We start from the raw sequence: 22,146 nt of genomic DNA, 5'->3' as shown, positions 1-22,146 counted from the left end.
CCCTTAGCTTTATACCCTCCAATGGCTGCAAGTCATACCTAGAACAAAACCACAGCTCTTCACCATCACGTCTAAGACCCCGTGTGATCTGGGATCGTGTGAGGTCTCCAACATCTTCGCCTACAATTCTCCCTTCTTCTCACTCTGCTTTATCTCCACTGTGTCCCTTGTTGTTGGAACCCCTCTCAAAGCCTTGGAAGTTACACTCTCTGAAGGGCTGTCCTCTTTATAATAGCAGTGTTACACCCCTTCTCACTCTTTAATCCTCCCCACATCATCCACTTATCACTGCCTTGCATTAAAGTTCTTAGGAATGGGTTGCTGTGATTAATGTCTGTTTTTCCCTCCACCACCTCACTAGAATGTAAGCTCCTTGAGGATAAAGACTTATTTATTTTCATCATTGCTTTGTCCCTAACTCCTGAAATGTCCTGGCACACAGTAGGTGCTAAAAGATGTCAGTGAAGAGAAGGAAAGAAGGGAGGGAGAGAAATTAGTTGATTTTGGTCTTTATGACTTCTGGACACCGTTTTAGACACTTCCATGTGCCCAAGCTTGACATCATCATAGAGAAGATTGGCTTCGTCCCCAGCAATTAAGGACAAGAAAAGATGTGTGTTCAACACCAGGCGACATCGTAGACAGAAAGTGGCGGCAATTTCCCCAATAGCCCTCACTAACTGCTCAGGGGCAGGCTGAGAAGTGACAAGACTTACACCACGGAAAGCATGAAATCAAAAGGGCGAAGTTCTCAGGTCCCTGCTGGCCGGATAAGGGCTTCTCCAGTCCCGCTCAGCCTGGCACCAGACCCCTGGCACTTCGATCTAATTATCAAGGCCCCAGAGAAAGAGCAGAGAAGGGAATCAAAGTGCCAAGCACTGCAAAACAGCATCTGCAGTGGGAGAGGGCAGGGCCCAGCTGGGCTACACCAACTACGTGGGCCTTAATTAAGTTATTAGACACACATCGCTGCAGCCGGGGTGCTCCTGGGCCCACTGCCCACAGAGAGGGCTGGCTCCGTGGGAGGCTGATGACGGAGGATACTGACTGAGCTGCCTCTCACAGCCCTTTTTTTTTTCCTTTTTTTTTCCTTCTCTTTCTTCCTTAATTCTTTTGTAAGCAAGGTAAAGATGGATACTCCTCCACAAGAATAGAACAGATAACTTCCCTGTGCACAACCTTTTACAGTCTACTTTCCACATCATTAACTCATTGCTTTTGCTTATTCAACCAATATGTATTGAGGACCTACTGTATACCAGGAAGTATTCTAAGTGTTGGAGACAGTGTGTGTGAACAGATCTCAAATCCCAACTCTTGTGGAGCTTATTTCTACTTCAGAAGGGGCAATGCTCTATATGTATATACATATAAATGTATGCATGTGTGTAAGTGTGTGTGTAAAGTATATATATATAATTGATCCTTGAACAATGCAAGGGTTAGGATTAAGCCCCATACAGTCGAAAATCTGCACATAACTTTCGATTACCCCATAATGTACCTACTAATAGCCTATTGTTAAGCCTTACCAATAACATAGTCAATTAACACATATTTTGTATGATATATTATATACTGCATTTTCACAATAAAGCTAAAGAAAGGAAAATAATATTAAGAAATTATACAGAAGAGAAAATACATTTATACTAATTATTTAAAAAGTCCACATATAAGTGGACCTGCACAGTTCATACTGTGTTGTTCAAGGGTCAAATATATATGTTATATATATGTATTATATATAATGAGCTAGAGATGGGTGAGCCAGCATATCACCGCTTCCATTTCCCACATGATGGAACAGAGTCACCAAGAGGCACAAGGGACTACACCATTTGAGATGCCATCCTAATAGGAGACCCCATGGTCTGTAATCATAGTAAAAAGACCTGAGATATTCTCGTTGCTCATAAAATCTTCCTCTTCTCAGATGCCTCCCCTCCCTGCAGTTTCCCTTGCCCTGTCTCTCTCTCTTTCCCTCAGTGAATCAAGGTGAAACATAAGGACTTCAGAGATGGCCCCGCCCCCTGCTTGCAGCTTTCCAGGCTTGCTGGGCCAGGGCCGCTGCAGGGCCAGGCTGCCTTACTCTCTCCGTCACCAACCCCAGGTCTCTCATCCAGACTCCCTGAAGATCTGTCATTCATAGATCTGTTGAAAATCTGTGTTCAGGAACTTATCTTAGTCCTTCCTCCATCTATTTTGCTGTCTCCTTACCTCAAACACTTCCTTTCTCTTCACCCTTCTTCCTAAGGATATAGGATACAGGAAGTGAATGTTTCCCCAGAGATCTTTGGGGTCTCCTGAGACAGATGGGGAAACTGAGGTCCAGAGCAGAGTGCCTAAGCCAAATCAAATGACAGGGAGGGCCATTCCCAGACAAACACCGCGGTGTCTACTGGAGCATGCTGCCTCATCTCTCATTTGGATCGTAGAGGTGGTCTTCCATCGATCTCCCTGCCCTTAGTGTAATCTATATATTTTTTTGGAAGGCATGCAGTACAAAATCATTTCTCTCCCTGCATAAATATGCATGAGGCTGGCCTGCTTATGCGGCCACCTTAATAATCTTTCTGGGAAGAAAAATATCTGGACATGGAAATCCCTACTTAAAAGTTTCAGTCCCAGTCCAGTGCCCTCCAGATACAGTCCTGTGAGCTGGCCCCTAGCCTCCTCTCCTGCCTGTTGTTCCTCGGCAGGTCCCCTTTCTCCAGCCACTCTGGATTTCTTGCAGTTCTTAGAATGTCCCCTTCTTTCTTGCCTGCCTAGGGGCCTTTGCGCTTTTCCTCCCCCTACCCCTGGGCAAACTGATGAACTTCTTATCTTCGAGATTCAGCTCACATGTCAGCCCCTGGAGGAAGCATTCCAGGCACACTCAGCACATTTAAATACTCTTTTCTGTGTGTTCCATAACACCTATTCATACCCCTATTCCGGCACTTTCCCAGCAATAATGAATGGACCGCTCGCTATGCACTGATCACTGCTCTAAATACCTTACATGGAATATCTCTGTCTCCACAGTGATTTTTAATCTGGGCATGTTCACCTTCCGATTTCAGAGATGGGGAAACTGAGGCCCAATAACTTGCCCCAGGTCACAGAGCTGGAGAATATAAGAACTAAGATTGTACACTGGCCACACTCTCAAATATATGTCATCTTGCTAACGTAGGAAGGAGGCAAGAGAATTAAAATGTGAATCAAGCCACTATCAGAGACTGCAAGGTGCTGATCAGCCCTCTAGCCAGGCGGACACCTTCAGAACGAAGGAAGATTTCTACTGGGATTGCTAACAGCCCATTCCCCACACCTGTGAAGGGAACATGAACCAAGAGTCATTCCTTGTGGCTAAAACCATTGGGAACCTATAGATGAAAGGCTGGCAACTGGCAGCAGGCCTTTCACTCTACATATTCTTACCTTTTCATGCTACATACTCTTCCCCTTCCTCACTGTAAGTCCATGTCAAAGGAAATGAGAACTAAAGACTGACATATAAACTGAATTCCCTAAACACCTCTCAGTGCCTTTACCCTGTTTCTCTCACTATCCTCATCTCTATTGTCTCTGTTCCTCTAGGTCCCTCAGTGCCTTTACGCTGTCTTCGCTCTCTCTCTCATTGTCTGCCATGAGAGGAGACCACACTCTGTCTGTGGAGTGTTACCCACTTTCTAATAAAATTTCCTTTTGACTCTCTAACTTTGGCATGTGTGTTGAATTCTTTCCACACTCTCTGCCAAAGGACCCTCTTCTTGGTGCAGGGCTTGCTCTCCTCCACCAACTCGGGGGAATTTGCCCTGTCCTACATCACTGTTGTGATTACCTGTCTACTCAAATCTCTCACATACACAATGAACTTGTGAGAGACGGTGATACCCGCAAACCCAAGTACTTAGCACAGTGACTCGAGTCTCTGCATGGAGTGTGCAGTTTGTAGATGGCTACTGAATGAATGAGATACTTCTCTCTCGCTTTTTAAAAACTTTTAATAGCATGCTAGATAGCTGCAAGGTGTAGTGGCTAAACACACAGACTCTGAAGTGAGACAGACACAGACACAGGTCCCAGTCCTTGCTCTTAGCACATCTTAGGGCCTGAGTCCCATTTTTACTGGTCTGTACAATGGGGTTCAAGATGATACCATATAGGAAAACCATGAGTAATAAATAAATGCATAAACAGTGCATAGAATAGTGCGTAGAATTCAATAGATAGAAGATACTCATTAAGTATTTGTTATGATGGTCGTTATCACTCCACATGTTCCTTCTCTTGCCAGTTCTCTTTCTTCTCATGTCTCACCTTAATCAAGAGGCATGTCCTCTCAGCAAGACTCCGCTGGGGTCTGAAGACTGAGAGGGAAGCAAGTCAGCTCTGGCCCTCTAAGCCCACCACCCCCCTCCCCTCACTCCACACTGCCACCTTCCAGCTGTGAAATAGAGTCCCTGCTCGACTGGGCCCCAGAGCTGTCAAGGGACTGCCAATTTCACAGTTCATGAGACTGCTACCCCCGCCCCATCCCAATTAATATGGTGCCAGCGACCATGGGCAGGGCCCTGACACCAGTCACATGGCTCTCTCATCCTCTCCCACCATAATGCTTCCTGAGGAGGAGCGAGCTAGCCAGCCTCATGCATATTTATGCAGAGACAGAAATGATTTTGTACTGCATGCCTTCCAAAAAAATAAATAAGATTTCACCCAAGTCCCGTGCCTTTCCCTCCATGAACTCAGCAGGCTTCAGGGAAGAAACACGCACACACACACACAAACACACACACACACACACACACACAGAAATGTGAAACACTGAAACACTTCATACCACTTATCTGAGCACAACATTCTCATGCCAAGGATGACCCAGGGAACACAAGATATACTAAACCCTGAAGCATGGATGGGGTTATCTCAAAATTCCTCCAGTTCTACCCTGTAACCCTAGAGGGGATTAGAACAGATTAGGTCCAAATTCAGCTGGCATGCGAGGCCAGCCCCAATACCTCCTGAGTCACTGCTCTCCACTCCCGCCATCCCTCAGCTCAGACACAGGGGCTCCCTCTTCCCTAAGCAAACCAGAATCGGCTCCTGTGATATTCTCCCTAGTGGGGCTGGAAGAAGTACCCTCATCTCAGGTAGAACCTAACCCTTCCATCACACACATGTAACCTCTAGAAGCCATTTCAGCTTGCCGTGCCTCGGTTTCCCCATCTATCGCTGATCCAATCTCCCTCACTGTTTGCTAGTCACACTAGCCTCCTCAGTCATCAAATCGGCCAAGATTTTTCTTTGCAAAAGTCACTTCCTCTGTTCTTCAGCTCTTCATTTGGCCAAACATCACATGTCCTTCCGGCTTCAGCTTAAAGCTTCCTTCCTCAGAAGGGTCTCCCTGTGCAGCCAAGCACCCCTTTTTCTCTCCCAGAACACTCAGCACATTTCCTTCCTGAAAGCTTTGTGTCAAATTAGTAATTGCGCGATAACTGGTTTAAGGTCTCAAGTCTGTCTTCCCATAGAGAGTGACATCCGTGAGGGCAGGGGCCTTGCCGGTTACTTCCACTGCTCTGCCCTAATGAGTTTCTGGTAAATGAATGTGAGAATTAGATAAAGTAGCATAGAAAGTACCTGATCTGTTTACAGAGGACTCTCAACAATGGAGCCTTTTCTTTGTAAAAAGCACTCTTTTGAGCCCTGTGACGGGTCTTAACTTATTTAGTCCAACAGCATCTCAGGGATGCACACGCTGATTTCCCTCATTTTGGAGATAAAGATAGTGAAAGACAGGAGCATTTACTCATTTGTCCAAGGTTATACACCACTAGTAAATATCAGGAGTTAACCAGGACAGCCTAGCTCAGGAGGACACATGCCTAATCAACATGCTATAGAGGGATTTTAGTTTTATTCTACACCTTCCCTCTTGGAGCTTTCTCAGCCTTAAATACCCTGGTTGAAGGCTCCCTCCCCCACAAAGTCTTTCCTGATTTGCCAGCCCCACTCTCCTACTTCTGGAAAACCACATACCCCTTTCCTCAAACTCATGCATGGGCAATTAAGGTTACACAATGTAGCCCTTGAGATCAGGATCATCTCTACCACCTTCTGGCCCTTTTTAGAAGGGGCAAACTTCATTTTCTTAGGATGAGAGGAAAGTTTCTGCTATTAAAGGGGATATTTCTCACAGTACAGAAATTGCATTCTTCTGCATGGTCTTACAGGGAGACGATGAGATCCCAGGACTAAACCAACCCACACCCAGGAGTACCCTCCCCTCTTAGAATACCAATTTCACCTTCCTCCTGAGATACCGACAGAGCTGAAAAGTGTAGAGATGTCACAGTGCACCTGATTATGCATAAATAGTCAGGCTGAGGTCTGAGAAGGAAGAAGACTCAACCCAGGCCACATGGCATGCTGAAGAAGGAGCCCAGGCTTCCTCATTCCCACTCAGTACCCTTCTCTTGGTCTCCCACTGCTTTCTCTGCCCCTAGAAGGGCCATAGGTACAACACACAGTCACTGCCAAGGGCACAGCTGGGTAGGACTGTGCTGTGCTGAGCTGCCTCTGTGTCCACTGGGCAAGGCTGCTTTCCTGGGGTGATGAACAGCGCCAATCAGGTGGTACTTAACATAATTATAATGAAGTGGCTACATCTGGTCTCCAAAGGCTTCATTCACAAGGGAAATGATGAGGAAGTGTTATTTTTCTCTGATAACCTCCTTGGGACATTTACGGAACAGTTCTGGAGCCAGGAGGCTATAAAAAGGGGCTCGAGACTGGTTTCTGAAATGCCTTAGCCTGGTTAGAATGCTAGTTGCTGGTGTCCTTGTCCCTTCTGCATAGTTTCTGTACAAGGAGGTATGGGGAGATAAGGGTTTGCAAGAGTAAAGTTCTTCCTCTCTTCCTCTTAAGATCTACTGTTTTTTTTTTAGACCTTCTTCCCCTACAAGTAAACCATTAGTCATGCCAGCTAGGCATATGGCACTGAGTCCTGGCTCAACTTCAACTGGTCCCAGGCCATATGAGTATCCATAGCCCCAGAATTCTAGTGAAAGGGGTAGAAACAAAAGAAACTAGGCGTGTAGACCTGCAAAGGTCCGAGCTGATGGTTACATAGATGGGAAGACTGAGGCTGAGGAAGGGGATATGATTTTCCCAAGATCTTTAATACTTATGGTGAGTGACCTCTGCACCACGCTATTCATATATTACTAAATTTCATTCTCAAACCAACCCTAGGAGTCGGACATTATTATTAAACCAGTTTCATGAATGAGGGATCAGAGATTTAAAGAGATTAGTTAACTTGACCAAGATTGAAATGCTACGTGGGTACAGGATTCATATCCAAGTTTGCTCCATTCTAAACCCATCATCCTATAGCTGGCCACATCCCAGAAATCCCTGCTGTTATGGTTTTACTTTGGTTTCTAAACTAGTGTGTCTTTAACAATTTTTGTAAGTTAAAAGTTGGTTAAATCCCACCCTCTTTTACGAATACTGGCTGGGTGCTCAATATTGAAAGGAATCCTATTGTAAAAGCTTTTGTTTCAGATAGAAACATTTAGGAAAATAATCTGCCACTCCCTGATTTATCTCTTTGCTAAACTGAGCTATTCACAAACCAGGTTCTTCTGAAGCGAGGCACACCAGTCCGGCTCTGAGCAGATGGACTCCCTACTGTTCTGGACAGGATATGATGCTTTGAGGGTTTGTCATACCCAAAGATGAAGAGCAGCTGCAGGTGCTTCATAGCCAAGAGGGTACCTCGGCTGGGTACTCTGAGACTCCACCATCCTGGCAGAGCTAAAAGGACCAGAGCACCAAGACTGAGCAGAGGAAGACAGCACCAGATTAGCTTATGGATGGTGGCATGGCCTGGTGTGAGGATTTGCCCATTAGGACATTCAATACTGAATAGGACAAATTTTCTCATGGGGTGTTTGCATGGAAGACACAAGAAGATAGTCAGAGACAGAGAGAGCATATCTCATGAGGAACAGACAGCAGCAGAAGCTGTGAGGCAGCAGAGGCCATGGACACACACAGGTTAGACAACAAAGAGAGGTCACTTCCAGATGAGGCAAAAGAGGAACGGAGGGAGGGAGGGAATTCTTGAATTTAGCGGAACCACCTGAGGAAGAAACAAGGTACCAATTCGTGTCATCCCCTAACAATGGCTTTTTCTCCATGAATCTGCAACCGTTCTATGATCAACCCTGGTCCCTGTGTTTTCTAACAGACCTAGGTACAAATCCTGGATTTAACACAATAAATGTACCTGATCCTGGGCATGCTACCTGAGCTCTCCCACTTTGGTTTCCATACTTGCAAAAGGGGGCCATTAGAGGTATTGATCACACTATTTTTTTAGAGGATTAAATGTGTACATTTTTTTAATGAGCTAATCACAGAACTTGGTCCATATAGCCTAGCTAATATCAATCCTATTGCAAGTAAAAATAAATCCTCATTAGCCGAACCAGTCTATCCTTTGAAATCTGAATAAGCTGAATGAAAATGCTCGATATCAGTCATTCATTGGGTCATTTACTCATTTAGCTTATTCATTCATTCATGAATTATTTATTTGCTGTCTGCTCTGTGCCAGGCAATATTCTAAACAACAAGCATACAGTATTGAACAAACTAGACAAAATACATAAAGAGAAATGCACAATAGATGTACAGATATGTATAAAGGGTCAAATGGTGATAAAAGCTATAAAGAAAAAGAGTAGAGGGTTAAAAAAAAAAGAGAGAGAGTGTGATGTGTGTGCATATTATCATATTCTATTTTATTTGGGGAGGCCAGGGATGACCTCAATCGCAAGGTGACTTCTGAGGAAAGACCAAGAGGGAGAGAGGGAATAATCCATGCAGGTATCGGGGAAAAGAACTACGCAGGGAGAGAACAGCAATGCAAAGGCCCTGAGGTATCTCTGTTAAAACGGATCCTTATTTAAAAATAACAATGCAAAAATAACATCCTATGCTTGTGTTGCACACTAATTTTCAAAAAGCATTCAACCTCCATAATTGTTCGGTTCTCCCATATTCTTGTGAAATTGGCATCTCCATTTTATCAATGTGACTACTTCGGCTTAGAGCAGGGATTTCTCATCCTTGGCAACACTGACCTTTGGAGTTGAGTGATCCTTTGCTGTGAGGAGCTGTCCTGTATGCTGTAGGGTGTTTGCTGATCACTGGTCTCTCCCCCAATATAGAGCAGTCAAGAAAAAGAAAGGAGAGGTCCATTGCCCCATTCTTCTGTCATTGCTGGATATCCAGGAAACTTAGTGGCCAAGAACTCTTTAGAAACCTTTAGACTCTTGTCCTACAAGGGATGTTCACCACCTTACAAAGAGGTCAGTGACAGTGTTGACACTCGAACCCAGGGCTGTCAATTCCAGAGCCTACATCTTGAAAGTCGAACGGGAGCCAGGTAGCTAGTGGGGATTGTCCGCATGCAGGTCTGTGGCCTCTCTAGCCATGTTCAGTGGGTTGCATTGCATTTGCATTTGTGAATATTCCTGGAGCCTCAGAGCTGGCCCTCAAGGCTCATAACCCCTGTGTCCTCTTTGCTCCACATCTGAGACAGTGGGTTGGAAGATATTGCCCGCCAGACATCCTATGTCTCTCAGATAGGTGCCCTCCACCTCCTGAGCAATGTCTGAGAGAGGAGACTACAAACAAGAGGCAGTAAAAAAGAAAGAAAGAAAGAAAGAAAGAAAATGCTTTGACAGTGCCCAGGGGATGGCGCTGGCAGAGCTGGCTCAGTAGTGACGCTGTCCATCTGACTCTTGAGGAGCAAATAGTCCCTTTGGTCAGGAATTCATTCAGTTATTCATTCATTCACTCATGCATGCATGCATGCATTTTATAAATTTTAGTAATCTCAGATGTACAATGTGTCAGGACAATGGTCCATATGCAGGATTTGGATAGAGAAAAGCACCTCTTCAGAAGGGGTATGGTAGAAATGTTAAGATGACATTGGCTGGAAAGTTAGACAGACTGTATTAAAGCAAACATCTCCACCACCTCCGCCTCCCAGTACAGACATGTACCTAGTATTAATCTTTTATGCAACCACAGATAAGCTGCTTCCCCTCTCTGGGCCTCTATTTGCTGAGTACGGTGAGCATTTTTACATAATATAACAATAATAGCTTTTGTTTATTAAGTCAAAACACTGCGCTAAATATTTTACACACCATAATCCCCTTTAGTTCTCACAAGAATCCGGCAAAAAGTAATCCCATTTTAGAGATGAGGAGACCGAGACTCAGAGACATTAGTGACTTGTTCTGGATTTTACACTTCGTAAACTATAGAAGTGAAACTTGACCCTGGCGTGTCTGATTTGAGAGCTGGGCTTAACTACTTTCTACTTGCTGCCAAAGTTCTCAAAGGTCTCTTAGCCTCTGATCTGCTGCCAGCCTCTGTCTGGCTGGAAACCCACAGGTCAAGGAGTTTGGAAGAGAGAATGATGTCCTCTCCTGCTACCAACCTTGGCATCCCTTCTCTTTGTACCAATGAGGAGTGGATACGCATGTGTTCTGGAAGGTCCTACAGACCCTAATGTCCTCTCACCTTGATACAAAATAGGTGAATTTATTGCTCCTATGGGCTTCTCTGTCCCCACTGCTCAGAGAGCAAGGGCCATCTCAATTCCTCTTTGCTCTGTGATAACACTTGCGTTCGAGAGCCCACAGGGACCAGGGAGAACTTAGGTTAAAAAAAGTGCATCGGGTGGTGTCTGTGTTGAAATGGAGGGGAGAGCCCTCCGAAGAAGGTAGCCCCCTCCGTTCCTGCCAAGTGCTGGAAGACCTAGGGCTCCTGGATCCTCCAATAATCAAGTAAGACAGAAATGTGGAGTGAGGTGTGAAATTTCCTGATTTATAAATATTGACAGCTTAACTGAAAAATGTAAAATGTCCTCTGTATGCAGACAAAACAAAACAATACGAACATAGCTGGGGGCTAATTTCTACCCACGAGATTCTAGCCTGCAATGTCTTTTCTCTGGTCTCCCTGGCATCTTCCCTTCCCAATGTCAACTCCATACCTAAATCACCCCTTCTCATTTAGCCCTAATTGCCCACTACCTTTCGAAAAAATGACTTCCCTGTTTTCCAATGGTTTCTCATCTCACTCACAGCAAAAGCAAATATAGTTACCTATCAGGCCCTATGTGACCTTTTTTCAATGTCTCTGTGACCCAATTTATTCCAGTGCTCTCTTCCTCACAGTGCCTCTCCCTATTCCATAAACACTCTCAACACACTGATACCCCAAGGCCTTTGCATTTGCTATTCCCTCTGCCTGAAAAGTTTTTTCTTCAAATATACAAATATCTAATTTCTTCATTACTACAGATTGGTCCTGAAATATCACCTTATCCGTAAGGCCTTTCCTGAGAGTCCTAATTCCTTACTTCTTCTATTTCTCCCCCGTTACAATAATTGTGATTTGATATTATATTTGTATAACTTTATAGATATATAATGTAATTATATATTGTTAATTCTTATAATATATATTTACAAGATATTTATATTTGTGTTTCATTATATATTTTTATATAATTTTTTTCTTCTTCATTTGTTTACAATCTTTCCATACTAGCAAGTGAACTCAATAGAAATAGACTCATAAATATTTTATTCATTGCTTTATCCTCAGTGCCCTAAATAGTCTGTGACAAGTAGTAGGCACTTAATTAAAGCTCGTTAAATTAATGAATTAAAAAAATAAAAAATAAATGTTTCTTTATTTAATAAATGTTTACTGAGCTAACATATATCTTATGGTATATATTAGGGATGTTAAGCTAAATATATATCAAGAACTATAAAACATTCAGACCATTTGACCCAGTAATTCCACTCCTGGGAATATATCCTGAGGAAATAATACAAAATGATGAAAGACAAATATAAGCCCCAAAATATTTGTTGCTAATAAAAACAAAATATCAGAAAAAGGGGGTGGGGAACAATTGAAATGCACATCAATAAATTATGAAGTAGTTAAGAATGATGACTATGTTGAAATACTTATGGAATATTCAATAAAAATGTAAGCTATAAAATAATATAAATTTCCAATTTTTAATATGTAAAAGAAGATAAAAATAGAAAAATTGGTTAAAAAAAAAGTTACTGTGACTATTTGATGAGGTATTCTGAAAAATACTAATTTTACTTTATTTTTTAAGTTCTCTACAATGAGCACATATAAGCTTATAATTAGAAAGTATTAGGACGAATAAACACCAATCATAACTGTGGGTAAGGATGGAGATGTATTGCATGCCTGAGGTGGGTGAGGATATGGAAATCAGAGCAAGCTGGGTCCCGTGGGAGAGGTGAGGCTGAGCTGCCAGGACTCTCTGTGTCACAGTCAGGTCCCCACTGGATGATTTCCAGCCATTTCAAGGGAGACCAGGACAGGCAGTACAGAGTCCCCTGACTGCTGGGAAATTGCCCCAGCTCTGATCAATCAGGAAACAGTCTCTTCAGCCCATGACATTTATCAAACCTCCTTTACCCTCATCTGTCAGTGTGTGGTGAGGCTGCCTTGCTGGGCACAGTCTAATCTAGTCAGAATGCCCCGAGGGTCCCCAGAGACAAAAAGGAGGGGTGCTCTATGGGAGCAAGGAGGAAGGGGAGACAGGGAGATAAAGAGAGGATCATGAGGGAAGACGGGGAAGAGCAAATGTTCAGAGAATGCCCGTTTGTTTTGCTATCGTGGCAATTAATGCTGGGAAGTGACATTTTTAAGGGGCTCTGGTGACAGTTTTAGTGACATTCCTGTTTGTGATTGCATGACAAATCTCTGTCTATAGCTTATTTTAGAGAGTGTGGAGACGGCTCAGAGGATGGCTGTCTGGAGATGACCAGCTCCTGTCTATTGGAGGCGGTGCTCCATCCGGCTTTGCCAAGCCCGAGCACTTAGGTACCAGGGCCAACGTCCAGGATGGAAGGGGCCTGGGGAGTGAAGCCAAAAAGACTTGCTGCAGAGTTGGGGTCTGGTTTTCTATTACATGGTATATTTAATCAGAGCAAAAATGAACTTTTTATCATTCTACAAGTGATCAGTCGGAGTTAAAAGAAAAAATATTCTTAATTCCGAATACTTTCCAGGCTGGCTAGTTCTAAGGAATTTATTTTTTCAACCATAGATTTTGTCCCCCTTTGTTTTCTAAGAAGTACTAAGAGAAAAATGGAGTGGAAAGAGATTAAATTGAAATTTTACAATCTGAGAATTAGAAGGGATTACTTAAGTGGTGTCTAATCTCCGACCTTGCTACGCCATCTTTGACAAATGGCTACCTAGTCCTATTTGAATACTTCCAAAGACGAGGAGTTTCTGATCTTTAAAATTAAGAGGAAGAGGGCAATGCGGACATAACAAATTGTTTGCAAAATGATATTCAGGATGCTGCAGGATAAATATAAAGTGGCAAAACAAAGAGAGTAGTGAACTTGAACTCGTGAAATGTTGGTTTAAGTAGAGCCTCACCACCACAGTCGCTGTGTTGTGGGGTGAGCAGTTTAATTTCTCTGAGCCTAAGTAAGACTCCTTGTCTCTCAAAAAGGTTCGACAGCACACAGAGCTTATCATATAATGTTTATAATGTCATTCTATAAATGTTAAAGGGCTGTATAAAATAAAGTGGCTATTAACTGTTTTACTCCCCCTCTAAACCGAGCTTCTAGGAGAAAATGATTTCCCATTTTGCTTTGTATCTTCCGCATTAAACACAGTCCTTGCACATAGTAGGTGCTCAGTAAACATCTGTTAAATGAGGAAGTGAATGAGTGGATAAATGCCTGAGTAGTGAGGGAGAGGGGTACCCAAAGAGGAGATGTAGGAACTGAAATGTCAGCATGTCTCTCTGTACAAACAGCAGATGAAGGTGCAGAGGTGACAGAAGGTAGAGGGAAGAGAAAGTGTCCAAGAAAAGAAGACAGAGGAGACACAAAGGGTCCTTGGGAAGGTCAGGGTGAGCAGTTTCAAGAGAAGGTATGGAGAGGATGGACCAGTGGGCCAGAGGGCTGGGCAAAAGACACCAATGAGTTGGCCACAGAGACAGTGTGAATAAGACATAAAGCCGTCATGTGGTCTTTGCCTATCCAGGCGCCACTGTTAGTGCCTCCATCAGCGCTTGAGTCCCTTGGGTTTTATTCACCCTTCAGATCTCTGGGTAAGGAGTACATCTAGGAAGATATCACAGACCCAGTGATCAAGGGTCTGTCCCCTGAGGACCTCCCAGCACAATATAGCCTCTCTAAAGCTTGACAAGTCTTTGAAATTCAGGTTATGACCCATTCACAAACTGTAAAATCAATTCAATGGTTCACACCAGCATTTAAAAGATGACATAGAAAAGAACAGAAAATGCCAGAGCACGCTATATGTAACAAGGTTAAGTATTCTTTTGCAAAACTTATTTTAGAGGCACACACACACATTTGCATGCATATATGTGGGGCCACTGCAAAATATATTTCTCATTGTGATTGGTGTTCAACATTTTTGATAAAATCAGCTCTAAGAGACATAGCTGACTAGCATCTAAGCCCATGTCTTACTTCTCCTGATCAAATAAATGGACAGGATTAACTCTTGTTGTATTATCTTCAGAACACGCTTGGGTTTAGGAATCAGGCAAAGCTGTGTTCAAATTATGGTTCCATTACTTTAGCTGTATAACTTTGAGATGATCTCTACATTTTTATAAAGATTTCTGCCTTATAAAATGGATGACACACCACTGATTTAAAGATACTAAACGAGGTTTACACAATACAGAAAAAGGGGAAGGAGTCCATGCAGAGGTTATCAGCCTGTGAAAAAGCTCTAAAATACCTATAAATCCATTCATCCATTTAACCATTCTTCCATCTACTGACCCAACACATGTTATGTGCCAGTTACTCTATTAGCACAGAACAATAGACCTGGTACACAATCTTATGGAACTCTGAGTCCAGTAAGAAAATTAAAATATTTAACAAATAAATTTAAATAATAAAAAGTAGTATTACAGAAACAAATAGAGTTGCCAGAAGACAAAAGAAGAGAACTCATAGAGAAAAGAGCTTTGTCTGACAAGGTAGGAGTTAAGCTGAAACCAAAATGATGGAAGGAGTCAGCCATGACAGATGGAGGAAAGAGAAGAATTCGTCCAAGCACAGATAATCATGGCATATGCAAAGGGCGTGTGGTGGAAGTTGGCAAGTTTAAAAAACAGAAAGGAGAACAGCTCCGTTGTGGTTAGAGCATAGAGGGTGAGGGTCAAGAGCACTGAGAAGTCTAGAAAAACTGTAAGCATGAGACTGTATAGCCAGAGGTATCACCACAGAGTGGCTGCTGTGTGTAGAGTAAATGAGGAGCTGATACACACAAGCAGGAAGGTATGTGAGGATGAGGTGTTCGGGGGAGGTCAGGAAGAATGATGTGGCCTGAAGAAGGGATGGACGGGCAGGAGGTGAGGGGCTAGAAACTCAGGCGAGAGCCTCTGTCTGAATTCAGAGATAAGGCATTGAATGAGCTGTTGACTGTGAAAGAGCTTTGACATTTTAGAGAGCAATGCCCAAGGACGACATTACATGGCATTCACAGGGGCTGTCAGAAGGGTGAGTTAATAAACAGCTTCTCAGTTCTCTGTCACCCTAGAGTGCTTTATTGACATCAAACATGAGTTCTCTGTACCCTTGGGGATCACTCAAAACGCTCTGAAAAACTGGGATCTCCCTGTTGCAAAGTCCCTTCTGACAATTTAGCTTAGAATTACTGTATAGCAGCTTCCTGCCTTGGAGAACAGATGTTAATTACCTCTTTTCCTTTCCAGATTCATGGGTGAAGTAAGCTCATGGTCGCTGAGCTTTAGCTATCCATGGAATTGAGGAGCTGGGTGCCTTCCCGAGGATCATGAAATCAGTGTGGTGTGGTGTGCTCACAGCCCAGCTTGGCCCCTTACTATGAGAGCTCTCATGCTACAGTTTGAACTTGGCTCTGCCACTTTCCGGCTGTGTGACCTTGGACAAACTATTTAAGCCTTCTTTGTTTCAGTTTCCTGCTCTGTAGAGTGGGGGCAATATTAGTGTATAACTCATAGGGTTATTGTGAGGTGTAAATGACATAATTCATGGAAAGTCCCCAGAACAGTGGTTATCACTCAGGAGAGGTCAGCTGTCGTCATCAGCAGCAGCACTGGTTTCCTAGCCAGCCTTCCCATTTGCTTTCCCTTCAGGGTTAATTACAAGTGGCTCAATAAAGGAACGTATAGGGCAGCAGTTGGGCTCTTAGAGGGGCAGTCCCTTCCTCCCCATCCTCTCAACAAATGTCCCTTTCACCCAGAGATATTCTGGCCTGTGGTCCTGAACAACAAGAGGGTTTAGCCCTACAGGCCCCCTGTCTGAGAGATCGTGAGCCCTCCCTATCTGTCATGGTGGGCCACTGCGAGTGTACAATGCCATTTCTCCTTCCTTCTTCTACTCTAGGTCCTGAACTGAAGCAGGGGAGCAAAGACAAGCTTTTATTCTGCGTCGCTTCACCAAAAGAATCCCAGCTCAGGGTAACTAGGAGGACTGACTTTTCACAAAGAAAAGAACTGAGACCAATGTTATTTAGAAAAATCGAAAGAGAAAACTGCACATATAAAATGATGATAAGTATACAGATGAATACCAGAAGGGTCTACAATAATATATGAATAGATGATGTGAAGGGTAGAGGGTAGTTTGTGTGGATCGGTGTGGGAGAGTATACGTGGCCACCCCCACCCTTGACAGTATAAGACGATTTTTTTAAATGCATAAATATGGCAGTACTTAGCGAATTTACAAATGTATAATTTGTAATCACAAACGTGCAATGTGTGCCCTTTGATGCAGTGATTATGCTTTTAAGCATCTGTCATACAGATATAGGCCCACATTTTGCAAGTTATATACATGTGTGTCTGTACAAGGATGTTTATTGACTTGTTATAAATGCAGAAAATTGAGATAATGATCAACAACAGGGGGTAGTAAAGTAACGTTGGTGAGTTTTGTATGTTCATATTCTGAGATCCTATGCAGCTTTCAAAAAGAATAAGATAGACGTGCAAGGCTGATATGGAAAGATGCTTTTCATAAATTGTTTGGTAAACTATCAAATTGCTGCAGAATGATAAACGTGGCTAAGATGCCCCCATTGGTGTATATCTAGGTTCAAATATATATAACATGTACACACAGTTCACAAATGTGTACATTGGGAAATGCTAAAAGAATGTGAATCAAACTATTACAAAGGATTAGCCTTGGGGTCCTGTCAGTGGGATAGGATGGAGAAAAAGGTAGGACTTTTAGTTATTACTTTACACAATTCAGACTTCCTTTTTTTCTTTTCCTCTCTTTCTCTTACCTTCCTTCCTTCTTTCCTTTCTTCCTTCCTTCCTTCCTTCTTCCCCAGCCTTCCTTCCTTCCTTCCCTTCCTTCTCCCCTCCCTCCCTTTTTTCTTTCCTTCACTCCTTCAATTAAAAGAGCATGCATTTCACAATAATAAAATAAAATTAAGAAGACCCAATATCCATTCAGCCATCAACTACTCAATCCCTTGATAAAGTAAAAATTTGTTATTATAATGTCCTTGAGCTTCCATGCATAACATTCAGGGAAGGGAAATATATATTTAAAGATGGATAAGAAAACATTGGAATTAAAATGTATCGGGTTTCCGCTACGTACCGAACGTAGTGCTGAGCGCTCACATATTGACATGATTAAATTCTATTTCTAAGGTGATATCAGAGGGGATATTTACAGTACCTGAGAACTTCTAAAGCGCAGGCACTAAGTAGAAGGCGGGATGGAAGCCATAACACTGGAGTAGCATTCTACAGCCACCCTATTCCTGGACAGCAAGGACGTCAGAGGGTCCTTGGGGAGGGGTTGAGACTGCCAGGCAGCAGGAGAGCATTGACCGGAGTGTGGGAGAGGGGGCTGCAGGCTGTGAGCTACTTGCCAACTGGCACAGAATAACCTTAATATTTAACAAAGGGTAAAGGCACACAGCTGTGCATCATCAGAATGTCAAACCTGCTCAGTATAACTCTCTCAGGATCTGAGAACCCAAGCAGTTGTCACTTGGTAATGAATCTTTCTCCCTCTGCTCTCCAGGTTGCCCCTCTATTATTTGCAGGTCCGAGCTCAAAAGCAGGCGGGCAGAGCTCAAGTGTGCTGAAGCCATTTGAATTTATAGGCAAATCCTAAGTGTAAAATGCACAGGTGGGATTAGCCCCGGGCAAGGTAATTTCAAAGGGCTTTGGGATTACTTTTGCATGACTTGCGCAGACTCTGAATACCTGCCACCCATGACAAAATGCATGGCTGTGCCCAGATCATCCCATAAAAGAAAGAGTCTCATGGTTCTCTCCCAAGGGCCACCTGAGGCAACAAAACACAGATCTGGTTTGAGTTGCTGCTGTTAGATATTCTGCAAACCACTGGCAGAATCGTCCCTCATCTGTCCAGTCATGGAGGACCAGGGACTTGGGGACCATATGGTCCAAGAACAGCTGCTAGCAGCCACATCCCCATGGTTAGGGTAACCAATATTGAGTCAGGAAAAGCCTAGGGTCAGCAAAAGTGTGTTCTCTGTTTGCATCTTGCTTAAATTCCTTCCTCTCTCACCTCTATTGAACTTAAGGGTGGCTGAGATATAGTATTAAAAGAAGTGCTTTGTTTTATTTCAAGCTATACTTTGTTTTAAAGATGATTCAGAGGAACATTTGAAAAAATAATTGTGCTAAGACAAAAACAGGTGAGACGCAGGCATGGATTTGCAGGGTAGCTGAGAGTTTTGCCCAAGATCATGCAGCCAGTGAACTGAAAAGTGCAGTTCAAGTCAAATCTGCTCTCCTGCACTCCACCAGGCTGTCTTGCGAGGAGGATTGTGTCTTATTTCCTATGCATCTACCACTCATTCTCTTTGGATTTCTTTTTTGTGCTTCTCCATGCTAAGATTTCAGGAAATAAGGGCCTGGCTTTGTTATTGTTTGAGTACAACTCTGCTTGAAAGAAAACACAAGGGAGAGAGAGAGTCATCTTTAAGCCACAATGTGGTGGCAGATCTAAAAGTGTGCCGGCTCTAGAGCGCCCAACGGGGAAGACAGGGCCAAGGGCACCTACTTTTTGGGTTTCCTCTTGTGTACCCTCTGGATCCAGCACAATTCTGTCTCCTGTGATGTCTCTACCATATAAGAGTCAGGTACCTAACCTCCCCCCTGACCGCCCTGCCCCAACCATGAAAGTAACTCATTTGAGTTTGCAGGCAGCTAAAACGTACAGCAGCTGAAATGGCAAGACTGTATGTTCTCTTTAAGGAGCACAAGACGTGGACAGGCCCAACTCCCAGTGAATTAGGCCATCGCTATGATGCTGTGTTGGCACAGCGGCTACCTACAGCAAAGGTTCTGGCCAGGAGGCCGGGGCTTGGAGTTAGGGGCCTGGGCTTTTACCTCAGCTCTGCCACATCCTTGCTGTGTGGCACAGAGATCCAGGACTATTCAAGCTTTGGTTTTGGTTTCCTAACCCACACCCCCATTTTTCTCTCAGGAAGATTACTGCAATGTGAAGGACAGAGGTCTGCCTTCCTCACCTTTATTCCAGGTTTATCATGGTGTCTGGCACAGTGTAACAACTTTGAAGACTGACGGTATGAATAACAATAACAGAGGAAGTTCGTCTATCAATGGTTAATACGTCAATCACAAATCAGGCGCTCGCGCAAATCTGGAAAAACGCGGCACGCTTTACGCGGAAAAGGAAAAGAAGGAAAGAAAAGTCAAACAAGATAATGGAGCAGCAGGCTCAGCTCACCTGCTCCACTTGAAGGTGATTGCTATTCTTCACCTGGAGCTTGTGGAGAGAGGTGGGGGGGTGTGTGTGTGTGTGTGTGTGTGTGTGTGTGTGTGTGTGTGTGTGTGTGTGTGTGTGTGTGTGTGTGTGTGTAAGGGGTCATGAAAATATGGATCTGAGAGGAAAGACTTTAAGAAGAGAGAAGAATGTAGAGTTCAGGGCTCCAGGGCTGGGCCAAGCAGTGAAGGTCCCTCTCAGCTCACAAAGAAGAGTGGGCCAGTGTCAGAACTGAGATTCCCAGGCCAGAGCCTGAGCCCATCGCTCTCACCAGTATCACAAAGACAATGTGGAGAAAAAGCGGAACGGTACCGTCGTGGTGTTTATCTAAAAGAAAATAGCCAAATTCCATCTATAAACCAGCTAGAACCAAAGACAAAGCTAAATACATCTTGTGTATATGTCTAAATCATCAATGATCTTCCAACAGAATAAAGGGAATGTGTCTTTGCAATAGCTGATATAAAAAAAAAAAGAGAGAGCGAGAGGTTTTCATCATCAAAAAATTCCAGTATGAGCCAGCAATAGCTGCAAAATATAAATGTGATTTCCAGCCACATCAATAGAAGCACAGTAGCTGACAAAAGGAAGGTGAAAGCCTCGTTTGCTCAGCGCAGGAGCAGCCCCACCTTGAGGAAGAGGAGTGCCAGTTCTGGTGTGGTACTCCAGGAAATGAAAAATTAGAATCCTCATCTAGAGGACAATGTTCAGACTGATAAAACGTCTGAAAAATGCATCACATGAGACTAGCTACAGTAACTGGGATTGTGTATTTAGGTTGATTTCCAGAAGTTATAGGGTGCTTTTTTGGCTGTTGTCAAATTTCCCAAGAGTTGCCTTGGAAGAAGATCAGATTGATTTTATTTGGGGACAAGGAGGGCCAGAGAGAAAATTTCAACTCCATGTAAGAAAATAAAAGAAAAGAAAAGAATTCTAATAATAGTATCTAGAAATGAGATGAGCTCTCTTCTGAGTACTGAGAAGGCCATCAAAGGAGGCAGTCAAGAGACACTGGAGAAATGCTGGACGACGTAACTTCTGATGCTCCTCAAAATTCCAATTCTAATAACACTGATACTCTTTTTTTCACCCATCACTATTAGAGAATCAGAGAAGACAAACTGAGGTTGGCCCCAAGTCCAAAATGGCTATGCCCAGACAACATCATCAGTGTCCCCAGCTGCCCAGTTCCTGTGTATCTTCCCAGCTCCCCAAAATGCCCCCTGGAAGGTGGGATGGAACAAGGAGGACTCACCTTTTTTCTCGAAGTCCCCTTTCTCCTCTCCTGGCCGGCCCAGGCTGTCCAGGGTGTGGGTCACCTGGCTGCCAAACTCATCCTCACGAGACACGTGATTGGCCCGCCGGGGTGGGTCCTCATCCTCTTCATAGTCATAGTCATCCAGGATGGGAGTCTCCCGAATGGGCACGCCGATGACGGAATTGTGCGCCTGCAGCCGGGAGGAGCGGAAGCTTTCCCGGGCCTGGGGACCCAGCAGCACTGACGGGATGTAGTGGATCTCATGAGTGGCTTCCGTGCTCGCGCTCTTGTGGGGGATGCGACGGCGCTTCTGCCAGCGCCTCTGGGCATACAGCGCCACAGTGAACACCAGCAGCAGCAGCAGCAGAGCGATGAGGCCACCCTGGAGCAAGAGGGAAGAAGGACAAGCAAATGGGCCACCGTGCTTTAGGCCAGAGTGCCAGAGGGGATTTTCCGGTCCACCACACTCAGCCCAAATCCTTGGGTTTGGCTCGTAAAACCTCAGGAACCACCAGCCTTGGTTTCGAAGCCGGAGAAATGCTGCTTCCCACCCTGGCTTTCTCAACAACAAACCGTGACCTTGGGCAAACGACTTGACTCCTCTGAGCCTTGCTTTTCGCATGTGTACGGATGAGTAGGAATCCCTGCCTTTCCTTCCTCATAAGGTTGCCATAGGAGCAAATAGGATGGACAGTGGTCATGCCAGAGCAATGCGGACTGCTGAATGTTGGGAGGAGTCAGGGCTGGGGCTTCGCACAAGTGAGTGTCTGAGCCCTGACTCTGCCTCCCGCCAGCTGAATGGCCCCAGGACATTTGCTCAAGCCCTCTCAGTCTTGTTTTCTCGTTTCTAGACTGAATCCACTGAGGGCTCAGGAGATAGCCTTTCTTCTATCCTGCTGCAAATGTAAGAGCATTATTAAGTCATAAAAAATTTCTGCATAGTTTATATTTCTATCATTATCAGAA

The 22,146-nt window shown here is 44.0% G+C and overlaps 1 protein-coding gene across 4 annotated transcripts in view; it reads right to left on the bottom strand.

Moving 5' to 3' along the window:
* Nucleotides 1-22,146, bottom strand: part of ASTN2 (astrotactin 2) — a 791,570-nt gene that overhangs the window by 592,019 nt on the left and 177,405 nt on the right. For all 4 annotated transcript variants that reach the window (XM_039866760.1, XM_039866761.1, XM_039866762.1 and 1 more), the window contains exon 3: nucleotides 21,178-21,562. In XM_039866760.1, coding sequence (XP_039722694.1) covers nucleotides 21,178-21,562 — 385 coding nt within the window. The remainder of the gene's footprint in view (nucleotides 1-21,177; nucleotides 21,563-22,146) is intronic.

Source organism: Pteropus medius, unplaced genomic scaffold, assembly GCF_902729225.1.
Source record: "Pteropus medius unplaced genomic scaffold, Ma_sr-lr_union100, whole genome shotgun sequence".
In the NCBI taxonomy this organism is placed as follows: Eukaryota; Metazoa; Chordata; class Mammalia; order Chiroptera; family Pteropodidae; genus Pteropus; species Pteropus medius.
Note: the sequence above shows the minus strand (reverse complement) of the source record. Positions and strands in the feature narration are given on the sequence as shown.